This window comes from Helianthus annuus, chromosome 11 (assembly GCF_002127325.2).
Source record: "Helianthus annuus cultivar XRQ/B chromosome 11, HanXRQr2.0-SUNRISE, whole genome shotgun sequence".
NCBI classification, from domain to species: Eukaryota; Viridiplantae; Streptophyta; class Magnoliopsida; order Asterales; family Asteraceae; genus Helianthus; species Helianthus annuus.
In genome coordinates this window covers 40,474,792-40,497,600 of record NC_035443.2, presented here as the reverse complement: position 1 = coordinate 40,497,600, position 22,809 = coordinate 40,474,792, and the positions used below count along the sequence as shown (strand labels likewise).

The 22,809-nt window shown below is 38.7% G+C and overlaps 1 protein-coding gene across 8 annotated transcripts; it reads left to right on the top strand.

The window, feature by feature from the left end:
- The first annotated feature begins 15,634 nt into the window (after nucleotides 1-15,634).
- On the top strand, nucleotides 15,635-20,110 carry LOC110890081 (FACT complex subunit SSRP1). Of its 8 annotated transcripts, none has more exons than XR_004871505.1 (8): nucleotides 15,635-15,796; nucleotides 17,679-17,741; nucleotides 17,818-17,903; nucleotides 18,201-18,277; nucleotides 18,372-18,454; nucleotides 19,314-19,511; nucleotides 19,635-19,706; nucleotides 19,819-20,110. XR_004871505.1 is itself a non-coding variant. In XM_035979383.1 (8 exons), exons 5-8 carry the CDS (start codon nucleotides 18,398-18,400, stop codon nucleotides 19,948-19,950), a joined length of 438 nt encoding a protein of 145 aa, XP_035835276.1. In that variant the 5' UTR covers nucleotides 15,642-15,796; nucleotides 17,679-17,741; nucleotides 17,830-17,903; nucleotides 18,201-18,277; nucleotides 18,372-18,397; the 3' UTR covers nucleotides 19,951-20,110. The 8 variants fall into 8 exon arrangements, 7 of the variants coding, with proteins under 7 accessions (XP_035835276.1, XP_035835273.1, XP_035835274.1 ...); XM_035979383.1 differs by having other exon boundaries at nucleotides 15,642-15,796; nucleotides 17,830-17,903; nucleotides 19,656-19,706; XM_035979380.1 differs by having other exon boundaries at nucleotides 15,642-15,796; nucleotides 19,656-19,706.
- The last annotated feature ends 2,699 nt before the right edge of the window (nucleotides 20,111-22,809 follow it).

Below are 22,809 nucleotides of genomic sequence, written 5' to 3'. Positions count from 1 at the left end.
ATCAATCTAACCCGAGAGCATCGCACATGATTATTGTCAAGAGGATATTGCGTTACCTGAAAGGTACTCCGTCATTGGGGTTATGGTATCCTAGGAAAGGTGATTTTACGCTCGAAGGGTATTCCGATTCGGATTTCGGATTCTGCAAAGTCAACGCGAAATCAACAACTGCAGGATGCCAGTTCTTTGGTCCTAGATTGGCTACTTGGCAGTGTAAGAAACAAACGTCTGTGGCGTTATCTACATGTGAAGCGGAGTATGTTTCTGCTAGCAGTTGCTGCTCTCAGATCCTGTGGATACAGCAACAGATGCGCGACTACGGTTTGCAGTCTCTTAACACACCTCTGTTTGTTGATAATGAGGCCACAATTAACATTACTAAAAATCCAGTACATCACGCTAAAACTAAACATATAGAAATTCGTCATCACTTTATTCGCGATTGATTCGAGAAAAAGTTGATACGAATTGAGAAAATCCACACTGACGAACAAAAAGCTGATTTGCATACCAAAGCTTTTGATAAAAATCGGTTTCAATATTTGTTAAAACTTAATGGTATGAAATTGCTTTCGGTGTCGGATGGAATTGTGAGCGTTGATGAGAGTACTGTTGCGGATGAAGACGAGAAACAATCTGCAATGGTTTGTCGATTTTTTACGTGTTTTGGTATTTAGGGGGAGATAGATGTATATAGATTTTTTTTAGAAAAATACAAAAACAGTAAAAAATGCAAAAATACAAAAACATGATAAAATTGAAAAAGAGCTTGTGTATATAGGGAAAATGATAGTACATCGGCTAGACAATTACAGTATGCTAAAGATTTGGAAAGACAAAATGAGTTAAACAATCTCACTAACGATGTGTCGATAGGTTTTCGTACATTTAGTAGATTTATTCGGGATATAAACCTAAAATTTCAAACTTGTGAAATTCGTGGGGAACACTACTTGGATATATAGGTAACCCCTGAAATCTCGTTTGAAAGGTCCCATATTCTGAGATACTAGGTCTTTATACTCAGTGATATCTGGGGTATTATTCCGGGACTTCTGTTGTATGGAAGTACTGACCTAGTCCCCGAATAATACTTTCTGCAAAATGCTTGAAACATAGCATCGCCCTCAGCAAGCTGATGAAACAATAAAATTGATAGTCGCTGCTGTCACACCCCCAAAATCCAACTGCGGAGTATCACCGCTTGGGAGCGTGACTGACCAGGATCAAGCCACCAATCATATTGAACATGCATTTAATATTAAGTAAAAGAAATGAAAACCATCCATTCAATACAAAAGGTGATTAACCAAATTCATCATTTCAAAATGTAGCGGAAGCATAGTAAATAAACCAGTAATAGTTAACAGTTTAAGTGTCTTAATAGTTCAACGGAAAAGCCACGATCCTTGTCCACAACGACCCGCTTCTCCAGTGCAAGCTCCAATGTACCTAGCGATCTGCAAGGCATGTAACAGAATGATCAACAAACTAGTTGAGCGAGTTCACAGGAAAAGTAATGCGTAAAAGTAAGTTCGTTTGTAACAGGTGGCTCTACTGGGCCGATTTCATGTTTTAATGGTGGTGGTGTTCCACGTTACTTGTGGTGGTGTTCCACGTTACTTGTGGTGGTGTTCCACGTTACTTGTGGTGGTGTTCCACGTTACTTGTGGTGGTGTTCCACGTTACTTGTGGTGGTGTTCCACGTTACTTAACCACTAGACTACTCGTAACTGTAGGTATCCTTCACAACCGAGGATAGTAATGTGGTAGTCTAGTCATTGTGTCAATAGAGTATCTAATCAACCTTTCAATCCCATTCCCAACACCCCGGGAATCCCATGCCTTGGTAAGAGTGTGAACTCACCTTGGTTTGCTCGGTATGCTAGGTTATGCACTCACAAGTAATTAGTCAAGTCCTATTGTATGCACGTATAACAAATCAGTTCATGTTCACAATGATACGCATGCTATTTAATGTTCACATAACAGTCAGTTTGCATATCGGCACAACACGTATTACTTCACATTAAATCATTCAAAGTATGTTTATAACCACATATCTTTCGAATCCACCCTTATCTTTCGACCTATTAGTTATCTTTCGACATATCAGTTATCACAGTTATCTTTCGGACCGAATGTTATGTTTCGAGACACATGCCATCTTTCGACCTAAAGGCATCTTTCGGTAATTATGTTTCGGTCAATGCTATCCTTCGGTCAACACTACTATGGTTCGAAGGTCAAGCATCTTTCGGTCACATCTATGTTTCGACAATAAGTATCTTTCGACAATAACTATGTTTCGAGTAGACAAGTATCGTTCGATACAATCAGTTACGTTAACAACAGTTACAATTCCAGAAACCCTAAGCATGCTAACAGCCGTCAATCAACATTATCGATCAAACAACAATCATGCAGTAATCATAGGATCATCATCTAATCATCATGAAATCATCATAATACTAATACCCATCGTGATCCCTAGTTTATGTGTACACCAAGCCGATTAACATAGTATGTCACATTATCGAACCCTATTAACATGCCATGAACATTCAGATCTCACCAATAACACCCTAATCGATTTGACAATAACAACCATTCCGATAACACATCAAGCAAGTCAGTAATATCATAACATTAATCATAAATTGATAACCCTAATCATACAAGTTGTGTAAATCGCAGATTATCACGGTATTCCTAAGCGATTCATAGACAAGTAAGTGCTAGAAGTAACTAACCGAGATGAGGGTTTGGTCACGCAAAAGTTTCCGGTGGTATCTAGTTTGCCGTCACAGTGAAATAGCTCTAGGGTTGAAAAATGACAGCCGATTACGTGCTTTCACGTATATATACATATTACAGAAATGGGCCAAGCCCATCTGAAAGACTGGGCCGAAGGATCTGAATTCCAGTCGAAGGATATGTTTCGTGGCCGAAGGATGTCGAAGGATAAAGTCCTTGGTCGAAGGATATGTTTCGAGATCCTTCGAACCCGAAAGTTGATCCTTCGAATCGAAGGATATGCTTCGATCTAGACTAAGTGTATTAAATAATAATTCTAATATTATCTTTTACAACCACAAGTAGTTACATGTATGCACAATAACAACACGTTTCATTAAAACACAACGCGTACAATAACAAGTCCAACAAGTCAACTACTAAACAGTCAAAGTCGACGCGCATTTAATGCGAAAGCAAAAGTCAGAAACTCGAGTTGTCACATTATCCCCAACTTAAAAGAAATTTCGTCCCGAAATTTGGTACGCACTCACTGAGGAAGCTAGGTAAGTTACATCGTTCACTGGTTTTCCTGGGGTGTCACATCATCCCCCCGTTGATTTGGAATTTCGTCCCGAAATTCAGTAGTAGTAGCTTCAGCCTCAGAAGTGGATGCATTGGTTTCGAATAACTGGGGATACTTTTCTTTCATCTGGTCTTCGCGTTCCCAGGTATACTCTGGGCCACGCTGAGAGTTCCAACGAACTCGAACAAGAGGGATCCTCTTGTGTTTGAGGACCTTAACATCCCGGTCCGTGATTTCAACTGGTTCCTCGACGAACTGCAACCGCTCGTCGATAGTGAGTTCCTTAAAAGGAACTATAAGGGTCTCATCTGATAGGCATTTCTTCAGATTCGACACGTGAAATACATTGTGAACTGCACCGAGTTCAGCTGGTAGTTTTAATCTGTAGGCTACTTTGCCAATCTTTTCTAAGATTTCGAATGGTCCGACGTACCGCGGATTCAGTTTGCCCCTTTTGCCAAAACGTACCACACCCTTCCAGGGTGAAACTTTCAATAAAACCCGGTCCCCGACCTCAAATTCCAATGGTTTTCTACGCTTGTCCGCGTAGGCTTTCTGACGGTCGCGTGCTGCCGCCATGCGTTGCCGTATCTGTGCTATCTTTTCTGTGGCGTCCACCACAATGTCTGGACCCGTAATTTGACTATCCCCCACCTCTGCCCAACAGAGAGGTGACCGGCATTTTCGTCCGTACAATGCCTCGAATGGAGCGGCTTGAATGCTTGTATGATAGCTGTTATTGTATGAAAACTCCACTAAAGGGAGGTGCTTTTCCCAGCCGTTGCCGAAATCGATAACACACGCTCGAAGCATGTCTTCTAGAGTTTGGATAGTTCGCTCAGACTGCCCATCCGTCTGAGGATGATATGCTGTGCTCATGTCTAATCGTGAGCCGAAGGATTTGTGCATTGCTTGCCATAGCTCTGACGTGAATCGTGCATCGCGATCCGAAATAATAGAGGTGGGCACTCCGTGCCTCGAAACAACTTCTTTCAAGTAGATGTCTGCTAGGGTAGAAAACTTATCCGTTTCTTTGATAGCCAAGAAGTGAGCAGACTTTGTGAGTCGATCAACGATCACCCAAATAGTGTCATTCCCACGCTGGGATCTAGGTAAGCCCGTAACGAAATCCATGGAAATTTCTTCCCATTTCCACTGCGGTATCTTGGGCTGCTGAAGTAGACCAGCTGGTTTCTGATATTCAACCTTGACTCTCGCACAGGTTAAACACTTGCCAACATAGGTAGCGATGTGGGCTTTCATACTAGGCCACCAGTAAGTAGTGCTGATGTCGTGGTACATTTTATCCGACCCTGGATGTACCGAATAGCGAGACTTGTGAGCTTCATCCATTACAAGTTCGCGTAAACCGCCATAAAGTGGGACCCAAATACGCCCCGTTACATAGTAGGCGCCGTCTTCCTTTTGTTCCATGCGTTGCCTTGAGCCGCGTAAGGCTTCAGCTTTGACGTTTTCGGGTTTCAGTGCTTCTAACTGAGCAGCTCGTATTTGTGCAGGAAGACTGGACTGAATAGTAAGCTGTAGCCCTCGCACGCGCTTAGGTAGAGTGTCTTTCCGACTGAGGGCATCAGCCACAACATTGGCCTTGCCTGGATGATACTTGATGGCGCATTCGTAGTCGTTCAGAAGTTCAACCCATCTCCGTTGACGCATATTCAAATCCTTTTTGCTTAAGAATATGCTCGAGACTCCTGTGATCGGTGTAAATCGTGCACCTGGTACCGTACAGGTAGTGTCGCCATATCTTAAGCGCGAAAACAACAGCTCCCAGCTCTAAATCGTGCGTCGTGTAGTTCCGTTCATGAACCTTGAGTTGCCGAGAAGCGTAGGCTATCACTTTATCACGTTGCATCAACACACATCCAAGACCCTGGATGGATGCATCACAGTATACCACGAAGTCATCCGTGCCCTCTGGCAATGAAAGAATAGGTGCGCTGCAAAGCCTATCCTTTAAGTACTGAAAAGCGGTCTCTTGCGCATTACCCCGTCTGTAAACGACACCTTTCTGTGTTAGCATAGTAAGTGGTTGCGCGATCTTGGAGAAGTCTTTAATAAATCGCCTGTAGTAACCCGCCAAACCCAAGAATTGGCGTATTTCTGTCGGTGTACGTGGTGCTGGCCAGTTTCTGATCGAATCAACCTTGGATGGATCGACATGAATCCCATCCTTGTTCACCACATGGCCTAAGAAGTGGACTTCACGAAGCCAGAAGTCGCATTTTGAAAACTTTGCGTACAGTTGCTCCTTTCGAAGAAGTTCCAAGATAAGACGTAAGTGCTGCTCGTGTTCCTCCTGACTCTTGGAGTAGATCAGAATGGCGTCGATGAAGGCAATGACGAACTTGTCAAGGTAGGGTTTGCACACCCTGTTCATAAGGATCCATGAAAAAAACTGCAGGCGAGCTCTGAAAGCCGTCTTGGAGACGTCCTCATCCCGGACTCTCAGCTGATGATAATCAGCCTGTAGATCAACCTTAGAGTAGTAACTCGACCCTTACAACTGGGCGAATAAGTCATCAATGCGTGGAAGAGGATAACGGTTCTTCACTGTGATCTTGTTCAGTTCACGGTAATCAATTTCACATCCTGAAGGTGCCATCCTTCTTTTTCACCGATAATTGGTATCTAATAGTTCTTGTAGCTCCCAAGGCGAAGAGATAGGTCGGATAAATCCCTTATCCAAGATTCCTGGTAGCTGCGTCGGTAGTTCTTCCGATTCTGGTGGAGCTAAGCGATACGGTACTCGAGCTATGGGTGCTGCTCCTGGAGCGAGCTCGATTTGAAATACGATCTGACGATGAGGCGGTAGACCAGGTAAATCTGTAGGAAACACCTGAGGAAAGTCGCGTATAACTGGGATATCCTCCAGCTTCCTTTCCTTTGCTGATGCATCAGTAACGAGAGCCAAAATGGCGGTATGTCCCTTACGTAAACATTTCTGCGCCTTCAGGAAAGATATGATGCCAACCACAGCACCACTCTTGTCGCCTTGAACTTCGAGAGGTTCTTGACTGGAGCGAGGAATACGAATAATCTTTTCCTTGCATAGGATTTCTGCTTGTTGTTGTTGCTGGAGATTCTGGTTTGCAGGACGTGGGGTCCTGTATCCTTAGCTTCATGGCCCATCTTGAGACACCTCTGGCAACGTCCCTCGTTGCACTAACCACCGTGGTGTCTGTTGTATTAGTTTCACATTGGGTGAATTCCCCGATATCCACCCTGCCCCTGACCACCAGAGGTTGGCTGACTCGGCTCTGGTGATCACTATTCTTGCGCTGCTGCTGTGCTTGGGACTGAACGGTAGCTGAACCCTTGCTGGAATACCCATCCCATTTCCGCTTGCTGTCACTAGGGGTAGCGGGAGTAGCAGAAGAGGTAGCGGTAGTAATAGCGCTGATACAACTTGGCAGCCTGTTCTGTTCCACTGCCTGACCCGTGAGGCGATGAGCAAGACGCTGAATGTCTTGGATGTTGTCGAGGTTAACCGATGTAGCATGGCTCGGAATCTCTGAGGCTAGACCCTTGAGGTGCAATTCGATACACTTGCTTGGAGGGTCCACCATGGTTGGACACAAGATGGCCAATTCGTTCGTCCGTTTCGTATAAGCATCAATTCCTGACCCCGTCATTTTCAAATGGTAAAGCTCCACTTCCAACTTGTGGATGTCATAACGTGTGCAGTGTTCCCTTTTAATGCGTTCTTTGAATTCGTTTCATGGGGTGGCGTTAGCAGTTGCCAACCCTAGTATCCGTACTTGCGCGTTCCACCAGATTAGCGCGATTTCTTCCAAAGTACCAGTGGCGTACTTGACCCTGCGAGCCTCAGGGCATTCAAACATCTCGAATACCGACTCGAGCTTCCCAAACCAATGGAGTAGTCCAACTGCTCTTTCTGTGCCACTGAATGTGCTTGGACGACAGTCCATGAAGTTCTTGAATGTGCAGACAGGTTGCTATGCGTTTTGACCCGTTGCGCGAGAAAGATAGGTCAAGGTTAAGCGCGAGAGTTGGGTCACGAGTGTAGGATCTAACATCCTAGGATAGGTCTGGAATAGCAGGTTATACCTCCTGCTTGTGCGGCTGCAAGTGCCGCAGCAACTTGTTCGTTAATGAGAGCCGTCAACTGGGCTTGAGTCATGTTAACACATCTAAACATGATCGAGTAGTAAATGTAGCATAAGTGTGCATTGTTCGCGAGTAGTGCGGTGACAGAAAGGTGTAGGCACATAAGTATTCTCATGCAGTAACAAGTTGTGAGCAAAGTAATGTAAGCATACTACGAGCAAAGTTCTATGCAAATTCTAGCATGTAGGCAATAAACATAAACCTTATTACCTAGGAAGTTGAGCCTTGCACGTGGAGCGAAGCGTCGTTGTGGATCGTTGAGAGCACTGTTCTGGTTATAGTCTGGTTTTAATAAAAACGTTTTTCCATATTAAAACCAAGTTCTCTATAACCAATGGCTCTGATACCAATCTGTCACACCCCCAAAATCCAACTGCGGAGTATCACCGCTTGGGAGCGTGACTGACCAGGATCAAGCCACCAATCATATTGAACATGCATTTAATATTAAGTAAAAGAAATGAAAACCATCCATTCAATACAAAAGGTGATTAACCAAATTCATCATTTCAAAATGTAGCGGAAGCATAGTAAATAAACCAGTAATAGTTAACAGTTTAAGTGTCTTAATAGTTCAACGGAAAAGCCACGATCCTTGTCCACAACGACCCGCTTCTCCAGTGCAAGCTCCAATGTACCTAGCGATCTGCAAGGCATGTAACAGAATGATCAACAAACTAGTTGAGCGAGTTCACAGGAAAAGTAATGCGTAAAAGTAAGTTCGTTTGTAACAGGTGGCTCTACTGGGCCGATTTCATGTTTTAATGGTGGTGGTGTTCCACGTTACTTGTGGTGGTGTTCCACGTTACTTGTGGTGGTGTTCCACGTTACTTGTGGTGGTGTTCCACGTTACTTGTGGTGGTGTTCCACGTTACTTGTGGTGGTGTTCCACGTTACTTGTGGTGGTGTTCCACGTTACTTAACCACTAGACTACTCGTAACTGTAGGTATCCTTCACAACCGAGGATAGTAATGTGGTAGTCTAGTCATTGTGTCAATAGAGTATCTAATCAACCTTTCAATCCCATTCCCAACACCCCGGGAATCCCATGCCTTGGTAAGAGTGTGAACTCACCTTGGTTTGCTCGGTATGCTAGGTTATGCACTCACAAGTAATTAGTCAAGTCCTATTGTATGCACGTATAACAAATCAGTTCATGTTCACAATGATACGCATGCTATTTAATGTTCACATAACAGTCAGTTTGCATATCGGCACAACACGTATTACTTCACATTAAATCATTCAAAGTATGTTTATAACCACATATCTTTCGAATCCACCCTTATCTTTCGACCTATTAGTTATCTTTCGACATATCAGTTATCACAGTTATCTTTCGGACCGAATGTTATGTTTCGAGACACATGCCATCTTTCGACCTAAAGGCATCTTTCGGTAATTATGTTTCGGTCAATGCTATCCTTCGGTCAACACTACTATGGTTCGAAGGTCAAGCATCTTTCGGTCACATCTATGTTTCGACAATAAGTATCTTTCGACAATAACTATGTTTCGAGTAGACAAGTATCGTTCGATACAATCAGTTACGTTAACAACAGTTACAATTCCAGAAACCCTAAGCATGCTAACAGCCGTCAATCAACATTATCGATCAAACAACAATCATGCAGTAATCATAGGATCATCATCTAATCATCATGAAATCATCATAATACTAATACCCATCGTGATCCCTAGTTTATGTGTACACCAAGCCGATTAACATAGTATGTCACATTATCGAACCCTATTAACATGCCATGAACATTCAGATCTCACCAATAACACCCTAATCGATTTGACAATAACAACCATTCCGATAACACATCAAGCAAGTCAGTAATATCATAACATTAATCATAAATTGATAACCCTAATCATACAAGTTGTGTAAATCGCAGATTATCACGGTATTCCTAAGCGATTCATAGACAAGTAAGTGCTAGAAGTAACTAACCGAGATGAGGGTTTGGTCACGCAAAAGTTTCCGGTGGTATCTAGTTTGCCGTCACAGTGAAATAGCTCTAGGGTTGAAAAATGACAGCCGATTACGTGCTTTCACGTATATATACATATTACAGAAATGGGCCAAGCCCATCTGAAAGACTGGGCCGAAGGATCTGAATTCCAGTCGAAGGATATGTTTCGTGGCCGAAGGATGTCGAAGGATAAAGTCCTTGGTCGAAGGATATGTTTCGAGATCCTTCGAACCCGAAAGTTGATCCTTGAATCGAAGGATATGCTTCGATCTAGACTAAGTGTATTAAATAATAATTCTAATATTATCTTTTACAACCACAAGTAGTTACATGTATGCACAATAACAACACGTTTCATTAAAACACAACGCGTACAATAACAAGTCCAACAAGTCAACTACTAAACAGTCAAAGTCGACGCGCATTTAATGCGAAAGCAAAAGTCAGAAACTCGAGTTGTCACAGCTGCTGTTGTAACGAAAAGATCCTCTAAAGGGGACACACCAAAAGTCGAGCCGTCATCTCTCTGCTGAACGGAAGTTCTGACCTAAGCTCTCACGGTTTCGCACCTAACCCCTTACAGATATCATCTGTGGTATACTCACCTGTAAGACTGAATATCTGGGATTCTGGATACGGGAGTATATTCAAGAGGTGGGACACATGAATTGAACTAAGTTCTTAAGACACTTAAACTGTATCCTGAATAGATTGAAGTTTGTGTGAGAATTTAAGATGGATCAGTATATCGACAATCGAGGTGAATTGTTTAAGTCTGAGTATGTAATGTAGCTTAACGGTACTAGTAATTTGTCTGAAAAGCTGATATGATTCTCTGACACGCTCGCCAAAAATAAATTTGTAAATAGTTTACTTTCTGCAATTTAAGTTTTCTGTATTTCATTTCTTAGTCTAGATCTCATTAAAAATCCAAAAAGATTTTATTTCTGCTTTATTTTAGACAAACCAGAGTGGAAAGTTGATTGTCGGATTCTAGAAAGATGAAGCAGATGCAGGAGATTCTGAGCTGAAGAATGAGGAGAGCTTATTTTGTTGGAAGTTTGATTGTTTTCTAAGCCACAAACAAGTTCATTAACTTGATACTTGTTATTTTCAGAAAAAAATTGAAAATGATTTTACTAAATCAGTTTGATTCGTCAAAAGATCAACCAGGGTCATTAAATTGAACTTGGTAGATTAATCAAGTGTTCAGGGTCATTAACTTGAACTTGAAGACTTGAGTGGATTTCTAAAACTGATTGAATTTGTGTTTATTGTTAGAAAAGATAGATCATAATGTTATTGGTTGAGTAACAGGTTTGGAGACTTCATTATTCCCAACGGAGGCAAATTGTCAAAGCTTGAACCAGATATCTCAGATCCCAGCATACTGAGAGGGGGAGTCTGGATCAACAACTAAAGGGAAGTCTGAAGTTAGAGCTAGGTGTTAATCCTGGAACCTGTGAAGAATGCTTATGAAGAGGAGACAGAGTTGGAGAAAAGACCAAGACCGAAGACTCGGGAGCTGAAGACTACTGAAGACTACGTCAACATCCAAGGGGGAGTCTGTTGATGCATGGAATATCTGTTGACTACGTCTACATGAAGTCTTAGGTCAAGATAGGTCAACAGAGGGTCTAGATCGTCAAAATATGTATTAGAAGAAGTAGGTTCGCTTTTATGTACAGATTGTATGTAGGTCCGCTCGTAGGGTTTGATAGGTTCGCTTATGGTGCAAAGTTGTAGGTCCGCTTATATGTCAGTCATATAAGCGAACCACCCTAGTCTATATATAGGGAGTCATTTGAGCGGATCTCAGTAGTCGTGTATGTGCTTTTGGAACGGAACTCTGTCAAAATTGTCTCAGAAAGCAATAAAAAGCAGTGGAATTGATAGGACAAGCTGTGTAACTTCATATATACTGATTCCGCCTTTATATACGAAGATGAACTACCTTGACTGACTTTTCGGGTCAAAACAACGGTCCAACATTATTTTTCAGCATTTAGTTAGTTTTTATTTTCTTAGTTTAAAAACCTTTTCTAACATTTTGATTTGATTAGACGTTGAGGATAAACCGGTACTAAAAGCTCTTGTGTCCTTGGACGACCTCGGTATCTTACCAACACTATACTACGTCCACGATGGGTGCACTTGCCCATATGTGTGTTTAGTGTTAGTAAATATCGTGTTTTATAAATTTAAAACTTGGCTAAAAGTGTAAAAAGGGCTTAAAATATACATCTAAATTATGTTACACTACACACGCATCAGGTATTATCCCGGGACTTCTGCTGAATGGAAATTCTGACCTAGTCCCCGTATAATACTTTCTGCAAATGCTTGAAATATAGCGTCACCCTCAGCATAAAAATGATGAAACAATAAAATTGATAATCATTGCTGTTGAAGAAAAGATCCTCTGAAGGGGACACACCTAAAGTCGAGTCGTCATCTCTCTGCTGAACGGAAGTTCTGACCTGAGCTCTCACGGTTTCGCATTTAACCCCTTTACAGATATCATCTAGGTATACTCACCTGTAAGACTGAATATTGGGATCCAGATACGGGAGTATATTCAAGTGGTGGGACACGCGAATAAGTTTAAGTGCTTAAGACATTAATCTCGTATCTCGAAACATTTGAAATCTGTGTGAAAATTTAAAACGACCAGTATACTGACAATCTAAGTGAATCGTTTAGAACTTATAATGTTTAAAGCTTAACGGTGTTGGTGATTTGTCTCATAAACTGATATGATCCTCTTACGCAAACTCACAAAAATAGTGTCTGTATATATTGCTTTATTGCATTTCTGTTATATTAAAAAATCCAAAAAGATTTTAGTGTGTTTTAGCATAAATTTTGAAAAATTCAAAAAGATTTTAGACAACTGATGTTGAAACGCTGATTTTCAAATTTCCGAGTGCTAAACATGATGAACAGGTTTGGGAGTGTGTGTGTGTGTGTTTTGAAAGAAAATGATATTCATTCAAATGGTTCATCAGTGACTTACATGATAAATCTTTTTATTCAGATTGTGGCTATAAGTGGTTAGCAGAGTTTCTATATTCGTTGTATCTTATTTTTTTTATGAAAATTTATGTTTTGGGTAGAGGATTTGCAGGAGAGCCTGTTTGCAATGCTTGAACCATGAAAATAGCCAGACTACGATCCCAGCACAAGTTGAGGGGAGTCTGAATGACAAATAGCCAGGTTTTGATCCTGAGATTGCTGATGCTGATGAACTTAAGGAATCAAGAGATCTGATCAAGAGAAATAGAGTATGAGGTGAGACAGATAGAGAATCTGGAAGCCCAAAGACTGATAAAGACTGAAGACGTTGAAGACTCGACACTGAAGACTCATCAACATCTGAGGGGGAGTCTGTTGGTGCATACATCTGTCGACTTCGTCTTGTATCGAGTCTAGTATTAGAATTGTTAGATCAGGGCACGTTGTATGAGAAAATAGGAGATTATAATGTGTTTTTGTTCTGACTCCGCTTGAATGCGTGATTCCGCTTGAAATGTCATGTGACACTTTCAAGCAAAATCACAACATTAGTGATTCCGCTTGAACTGTCATATGTGACTTTAAGCGAAATCAACACCCCTATATATACCTTTCAAGCGGATTCAGTTATAACTTTCAGATTTTCCGGTACCGAAGTGCTGCCGATGTGCCGTTTGACTGTAAATTGGTTCTAATCAATATACAAGGCAATTTATAGTGAATTCAAGTTGTTTTTCTAGTCCGTTTCTTAGTTTCCGCCTCTGAAACGGATAAGAGCTCTTCTGATTGACTCGTTTGGGTCTCGGATCGATCCTACAACTTTGTTTCTTGATTTTCCACGAAACAAGTGTATTTCCCAGAAATATACCAAACCTAGTAAAAGGCCTTCTGATCTTCAGACATTTGGCACAGTTAGAGTCAACAAACCCTGTTAGCTTATATCAGGTCTAGTTAATACATTAAAAAATTCCAGGTGATTGTTTTAAGTATTTTAACAACCTTAGTGCTATATTAAGATGAGACTAACAGGTACTACGCATATATTGACTTAAAAACTGAACTGTATAACTTATATTGGATCTAGTTAATTACATGTATATCAACTACGCATATATTGACTTAAAAACTGAACTGTATAACTTATATTGGATCTAGTTAATTACATGTATATCAACTTTCCTATTAATCGTTGATACCCATTTATGTTTTCCAAAGTCTTTTGTTCTTTAGCACACTTATCTGTTACAAGAAAACTTTGTTCAATTGGAGTTGTAACAGGCTTGCAACCCAGATAACCAAATTCATTTAACAACTCAAGACAATATTTTCGTTGTGACAAACAAATGCAACCATCAGAATATAACACTTCAATACCTAGAAAATACCCAAGTATTTCAAGATCTTTAATTTGAAAATTTTCCTCTAATAATATTTTTGTATAACATACATATTAAAAAACACGGGTATACGTAAATCGTTTAGAAAATAATATTAGAACTTAGAGGTCGTTTAATAACTGGATGTAACACTTTGTTTCTTGTTTTTCCAAGAAACAAGTTTATCTCCCAGAAATATACCAAACCCAGTAACAGACCTTCTGGTCTTCAGACATTTGGCACAGTCAGAGTCAACAAACCCTGCTAGCTTATATCAGGTCTAGTTAATACATTAAAAATTCCAGGTGATTGTTTTAAGTATTTTAATAACCTTAGTGCTATATTAAGATGAGACTAACATGTACTACGCATATATCGACTTAAAAACTGAAATGTATAGCTTATTTCAGGTCTAGTTAATGACATGTATATCAACTTTCCTTTTAATCTTTGATACCCATTTATGTTTTCCAAAGTCTTTTGTTCTTTAGCACACTTATTTGTTACAAGAAAACTTTGTTCAATTGGAGTTGTAACAGGTTTGTAATCCAGATAACCAAATTCATTTAACAACTCAAGACAATATTTCCGTTGTGACAAACAAATGTAACCATCGGAATATAACACTTCAATACCTAGAAAATACCTAAGTATTCCAAGATCTTCACTTCAATACCTAGAAAATACCTAAGTATTCCAAGATCTTTAATTTGAAACTTTTCCTCTAATAATATTTTAATAATATTTTTGTATAACATACATATTAAAAAACACGGGTATATGTAAATCGTTTAAAAAGTTTAATAATATTTTTATATAACATACATATTAAAAAACCTGGTTACCTAGAAAGTTTAATAATATTTTTCCTCTAAACGATTTACGTATACCGGTGTTTTTTAATATGTATGTTATACAAAAGTTTAATAATATTTTTAAAGTTTAGGGTGTAACTTAAAAAAATTAATAAAGTATAGAACGTGTTTGATGGCTGATGAAATTAATTTTGACTAAAAATGTTAGGGGCTGTTTGTTTACCTCTTAATGAGGCTCTTAATGGTTTAGATATCTTACTGGTTCAGACTGTTTGTTTCAAGAGCAGATGTCTGAATGGTTCAGACATTTGCCTCTGAATGGTTAAGATTTATACAGAGTCTGAATGGTTAAGACATCTAATCTGAATTGGTCAGACATTTGCCTCTGAACGGTTAAACATTATACAGGCTCTTAATGATTCAGACCTATTACTGGTTTAGCACTTAATCATTCAGATGTTGCCAAACAGCCCTTAATTTTGACTAAAAAATGATTTGACTCAATAAAGTTAATTAAAGACTTTTATATTTTAGTATTTCTAACATTTTATTATTTACATCTTAACGAAAAATCTCGATCATGGATAGAGATTTACACACCATAATTTTTCAATCCCTATTTTAAACTTTGAAATTTTAAATTTAAAACTTTATATTGTATGTTTATTTAAATTTAAAACTTTATATGGTACCGCACATCGAATATACCAGTTCGGTACTGATATTTACCGATGCTTTACCTGTAAATACCGGTACTGTACCGGACCGAAAAACGGTACAAATGGGTACCGGTACCCAATATACCCGGTATGATTCGATACCAGTTCGGTGTCGGTACCAAACATTCATCTCTAATGCACACCACAACAACATATACTCAAAAGTAATTATAATAATATAAAAATACAAAAATAATCCGTGGCTGCCATATTTATATACTCTTAAAGACAAATGTCGGTGCCCCACTCAAAAGACCGTAATACCCCTCAACAAAGAAGCCCTACTCTTTACAACAGGGGATTTGTTCTAGATCGTTCAAAGAAGCCCTACTCTTTACAACGGGGGATTTGTTCTAGATCGTTCACCATTCTGCTCTCTTGCTTGCTCTCGCCTCTTGCAACCATTGCTGCTATCAGGTTAGTATCAAATTAGTTTCCTTCTCTTTCGTCTTCTAGGTTTTCTGTTGAAGCTGGGTATTAGGTTTTGTAGAGTGTGTTTGACAAAAGAAACCAGCGGCCGCTAGACCCTTCGCCCGTCGACCATCGGAAAAGCTGCACACCGCCGTTGTCGTCGAGACACTCACCGCCACCGGCGTGAGGGGCGGCGGCTCTGCCTGCCGTCGCTGGAGATCATCGGAGGGGGGGGGCTGTGAGTGTGGTTGTCACTGGAGATGGTGGCCGACACCACCATAGCGGCGCCGGTACCACAGAAACCCGCCGATCACCGGTGTGAGATCGAGAGAGAGCAGAGGGAAATGGGGGTTTGGTGTGCGCATATTTGATCCAGGGTTTTTGAAATGAGGGGGTGCAGGTTAGATTTGTTTATATAGTAACCCATCTCTTATACAAAATTCTTTCTATACAAAGGTCTTGATAACCAGGGTTTGAGAGGATTTACCCGAGGACATATCCAAGCTGAGTCATCGAGAAAGGGGGGGGGGGGGTTGTTTTGTCTTGATATAAAAAAGGCATCTTGCTTTCAAACAAACTAGAGTGGACCTTTCCTTCTGATCAAAAAACTTTTTCCAACTTCTAATCATCAATATTATTTTAATCTATTATTAAATATTAGTTAATTATAATTTATTAATTAGGCGTGACACAAGAGTGGTTGGTCACATAAAAGGTGAACTTTAGACCGTGGGGTGTGGGGGGCTTGGGTTGGGGCATTTGTTGACACGTGGAATGGGGGCCCCTCCACCATCAAAACCCACGCCCATGGGGTATGGTGGGGCTTGGGGACTTGGGTTGGGGGCATGAATTTGGTTTGGCCATTCACAGCCCGCCATGTCACTTACTAGCCCGCCCCACGCCCGGCTTCAAACCCACGCCAATGGGGCCACGCCCAAACCCATGCCCACCCGGGATGGTGACTTGGGCGTTTTTCCCCAACCCACGCCCAAACTCCCGCCCCATACCCCACGGCCTTACATGGTGGTTAGGATTAGTTTAATACTTTATATAAAAATTCTCTTTTAGACAAAGACACCCTCTATGTTCATAGATCATCACTAAATAATTAATCTAACTAAAGTTGAAGATATTTTGTCCCGGAGATAATATCATTTTTGGATCATACTTGCCTTTCCTCTCCTCAAACACACTCCATTTGCTACCATCTTGAATATAGGATTTTGTTAAGTTTTACTCTTTAGACAAGGCATAAGTATACAAATCTTTATTTTGGATATTTTTCTTCATATTTATAGATCGAGTGTATGCTAACAAGTTTGTTTCGTATGTCTCATCATCATATTTTCTAATTTCGGTTAGTTACATAGCTCCACATTTGTTGTGTCGATTTAGAAAACACACACCATATCGATATCACTCATTTTAGAGCACCCGATATCTTATCCGAATAAGATGCTCTCAAAAGTCAAAAGGAATACTTCACTGGTTGAAGTATAAGGCAAAACAAACCCAAATTTAGGTCATAATTCATAAACTCATAATAGGTTGAAGGTAACTTGTTGGGTCATAGTGGGTCTTTTTCAATGGGTCTATATGGGTTCAATTGAGAGAGTTGAATACTTGAATATGACTAAGGATTAACAACGGTCTGGAACTCACAGGATACATTCAAAAAAGAAAAAAAGAACACAGCATGTATGGTATATCAATATATCATATCAATCGTAAAAGATATGATTGTTCTTATTTTTTCAATTATTGTTTTAGATCTTCTCGGTGAGTTTTCAGATCCTTATTTTTTCAATTATTGTTTGGATCTGTGTGTTTTTGTTGAAATTTGGTTCAGATCTGATGATTATGTGTGTGTTTTTTGTTGAATTTGAAGAGTCAAAGATGGGGCCTATGGATATTGTTGGTAAGACCAAAGAGGATGCTTTGTTACCGAAAGGTTTGTTTGATTTTTTCATGTTTACATCTGATAATAAGCTTTGATTTTGATTTTGTGGTTAATACGTGACTTTTAGATTCATTTGCAGTGTTTTTATTTTTTAAAAGTTCGGTGCCCCAGTTCGGCGGCTAGGGTTTAGTCAGAGTTTTCCCAACGATTGAGGTAAGTTTCGATCTTTTTTTTTTGGTTGATTGTTGTTTGAATCAACCTTTTTATGTAATTAGGTTATTAAGGTTTGCTATTGTTGGTTTCGTCTATTAATTGTCGACTTTGATTTCAAGTCGTTTTAGTCAAGGGTGTAAGAGGGGGTTTGCATTTGTGAAATAAATAAATCATTCGACCATATGATTTTTTGACTATATATAGTAGACAAAGAGGTTTTGGAAAGGGTATCTGGGTATGGTGAGTGATAAACATTTACTGAATATTCTATTTACGTTTTTCCGTGTTGTAATGCAGTCAAATCAACCACATACATTTGTTGTTGTTACCCTCGATCCACCTATCCGTAAGGGTCAAACTATGTATCGTTGCAGGTATGTTGCAATTGCTCCTGATGATTGGGTTTGCTTTATTGTGAGAAAAAAAATGTATTTATTATCTGTTTTGGTGTGCCATAATTTGAAACAGATTATGTGGTGGAAAGCACGTTGACCATGAATGAAGATCTTTTCGCTACCAAATACAAGGACAAGCTAGAACCAACTTATAAGGTAATTTCTTTATGTAAGTTATAAATTCTTGCTGTGATTAAAATGAATTGCCAGTCTCCCTTTCTTTCATTTATATAGGACATAAGAAGCATAGTTGTTATAGCGAATAGCGGATGATAGTGACAAGCAACCTATACGCTACGTAGCGATAGAGATGAAATAGTGGGCGCTATTTTATGTTTAGCGATACACTAGAAGAAGATTTCAGAAATATTTTATATGTATATTATATCCAAACACGGTGTTTCTATACGTATATTTAACAAAAAACCTAAAATCCAGCTATTGTATACGTATATTTTATCGCTATTTATATTAGAACAAAAAAAAAGCCCTGAAATTCCGCTATTTACTCGCTATGGAGGTGTTATGAGCGCTTCGCTACGCTATTCTATTCGCTATAGCGCTCACTATGAACGCTATTAACAACTATGATAAGAAGTGATACTTTTGACCCGTTTACCTATAAAAAAAGGTCGGTTTAGGATATTTTTTTTTATCCCCAACGGGCCATGCGAAAGGATTTAACCCATTTAACTAAATAGATTGGCTCAAACGGGTCATACAGATTGAAAGTCATCCGCAGTGTATTCTGCATGAAAATCTCCTAAAGTTAAAGTCTATTTGTAAACATGTTTAGCACATTACATATACAACTAAACAAGAAATGGATAACAAGTTGTTTGCGGGCCGGTCCAAGTTGACCTGGTTTGAGCAACGACCCAAACCCGTTTCGACTTCTTTCCGAACCCTTTTGACTTATACCGATCCGTTTGTCTCGCCCATCTTGCCATCTTATATGAGCTTTCACACCAACTTTCGTTTATTCTTAGATGGTTTTAATATTTAAAATGAACAGGGACTGATTTATGAAGTGTTTACAATGGTATTGAGAGGCTTATCAGGCACAAAACTCACAAGTCCCGGAAAATTCCGTAGCTGTCAAGACGGTTACGCTGTGAAGTCATCGTTAAAAGCCGAAGATGGCGTTCTTTATCCGCTTGAAAAGAGCTTTTTCTTCTTACCAAAACCACCTAGTCTTATTCTATACGATGAGGTATTACATTACAGTCTAAAATTAAAAAAAAGAAGTTAATATAATATTACCTTTAGTTGAGCCACCCTAATGTTACAATTTTATCCATTTATACCTTTTGATTTTTCAAAATTTGATTCTTAGTGACTTTGGTCTTCATGATAGATGGCAAAATATTCCAAGTGCAAGCTGGAATTCAGCAAGTGTCAAAGGAAGGTAACCTTAAATAATAAAGTCAAAAGAACCAATTGGTCAAAATTTATACATTTGACCTCAAAAGTCAAATTGGCACAAACTTGAAATGCTTTTGTGTGTTTGACATGTACAGGATATAGGGTATGTTTGGCAAAAGTATTTGGTCGCAAAAGAAGAGTTCGGTGATGAAGAGGTGAACTGTGAATCTTCACCGGAACAGGCTGCAAATTTTTTATTTTGGTTTCGCTCGATCCACTTTAGATGAAGAAAGCCAAGAATGCGATCGTGAACCAACGCTACGTAGCGCGCCGCAACGCGCGCGGGGTATAAACCTAGTATAAAATGTTTTAAAAAGGAATGGGGATAAAAACTAAAACTGTGTAATGCTTTCACGCCCACGGCTAATGTTTGTTTTAATTTTGTTATCCAAACACAAACCTTCACCTCATAATTCTTTTTTTTTAAGTAAAAAAAAAGTAACCCTTATGTTACACACCTTAAAGCACCTACAATATCAAACCCCTAAAACCTACATCTTAGCTTAGCACGCCACATCAGATATCAAACCTCCCTAAAAACATTCATTATCTTTGTTTAATGTAAAACAAATTACTCTATTAATAATAATAATTTATTATAATTTTGTTATATATTTCATATATTTAAACAATAGGTTATAAATTATAATTTAATTAAAATAAAAGAAATTAAAATAAATACTAAATAAAAAAATACATGTAATAAATTTTAAAAATACATTAGATAATAACACAAACCTATATAAAATTAAAACATACACGGGATATTAATAAAACATACATAAAATTGAGGAAAAAAAGAGCATACATAACCCAAGAATGTTCTTTAATTGATCACGTGTGCTCGAATAAATTGTGTTAAAGTGTATGGTGAACTTCTCCGTCACGTAAAGCCTTGAACCTTTGCAGGCGTTCTATAAAATCGTGAGTCAGTGGTTTGGTTGTTCTACTTCTTCATCTTCATCATCCGACCACTCGCTTATAGCGTGCCCTTCATCTTCTACGATCATGTTGTGCAATATAGTGCATACATACATTATATTGGTTATAATTTTATTTGCTCCAAACCCTTCTTTGCCCTTTCTCTAATGTGTCATCAAGCTTGGAGGATACCGAATGTCCGCTCAACATCTTTCCTTGTTAATTCATGAGGGTTTTTTGAATAATTTCATCTTCTTAGTTTGTGGATATGAGAAGCTTTTTTTTATAGTCTTGGAGCATTCTGGATAAATTTCGTTTGGAAGGTAGTATCCTTGGTGGTATGTAGTCTCGTTTACTATAAAGTTGCATGGCGGGGCAAAATCGTCCAATACGTCACTGAACATTGATGACTGATTTATGATATAGATGTCATTGTCTGATTCGGCTACTCCAAAATAAGCATGCCAAATCCAAAGGTCATGTGATGCAACTGTGTCGAGGTCGAGGATTATGGTGGGGCATCCTTGGTCACCTCGAGTATATTACCCTTTCCATGCAAGAAGACAATTTTTCCATAGTCAATGCATACAATCAATACTACTAGAAATGCCAATCGAACTTGAACACGATGGGTAAACCCAAAACCTGAAACATTTGGGACTGGGTTGGAGTCGAGTAATCTGGTATGGGGCCGGTTATGGGATTATTTTATATTTTTTCACGGATTTGGGATAGGTATGGAATTTAGTAATATACCCATTTACCCAACCTAAGTAACTGATAACGTATACCCGTTTATCCGATTGTATACCCGAAATAACTACTTTAGTTATTTGTATGTTTAGCACGTCAAATCTTTATGTATTTGATCCTAACACCAACTAAACAACCAACTCGTGAAACCTGGTGGTCAAACCAAAAGCCACCCTTTAGCTAAACGTGTTCACGAATTCAATAAGAAACTGACCCAAACTTCTTTATATTAAACATGAACTCACGAATTTTGCGTTAGGTTAGCGTCTTCATCATGTCAAAAGCTGAACACATCTAGTCCCAGACTGGGGACCCCATATATAAAAAGGCTTCTGAAACTTCAGCGGACCCTTTTCTTGTTCTTGGACAAAAGGATGGTTGTGTTATCATGAGCAAGATGATTCATGCAATATATGAGACCAGTTCCGAAGCGATCTTTTTAGCGCATTACCATGGAAAAGATTTGGACATTTGGTCCCTTTCCTCTCCATATCGTAGCACAGAGGTAGCAAATTGTACGGGGCTATTTAGATTTTGACCATTTAGCAATGGTATTAAAAAAATATTTAATTAAAGATCAAGAAGCGATTGATGCAGCCCATGTCGAGTTCAACACCTTCAAAACACTAGTTTTCGTCATCTTGGGGCTTGGAGAATTTTCTATGACCGTTTTAATTAAGTCGTTTATTTTAATTAACTTTCTATGTATTGTTTTTAATTAAGTTGGTTTGTAATTTTCTTTAGTATTCTAATTTAATGGTACTTTTTATGTTTTATCTTAATTGTTTTTTTTAAACTTATGCTTTTTATATTGTTTATTAATTTAAAATACATCTAAATTAAAGAATTAAAGAAAAATATAATTGAGTAATAATGAGAGAGGCTTTAGAGACCTTTACCCACTAAATAAAAGTTAACAACAAAGCACTATGTTATCGTCTACATGAGGGTGATGTGGCGTGATAAAGCCCCTAAAGATTTTATTCCAAACCATATAACCTAAGGTTTATAAATAATTAATATGTTTACCTAATGTTTATAAATAATTAATATGTTTATTATTAAAAACATTATTATTACAATCATTACACAAAGTTTAAATAAAACAGAGGTTCTGTCGTTAAAATACACTTCTGGAGAGTTTATCATATTTGATTTTTAAATATTTATATAACCTAGTTAAAATACAGTTTTGTAGAGATTTATCATATTTGATTTTTAATAAATTACAAAAAAAGCCATTTATGTTAACACTCGATTGCAAAGTATGTCTTTTGTCTTTAAAAAGTAAAAAAAAATACGTACTTGATATTTGTGAACACTTGCACGTTACATCTATTAACCCTAATTCAATTATTTTTTTTGGTTAAATTAGGTAACACAAGGGTAATTTAGTATTTTTACCCAACTCT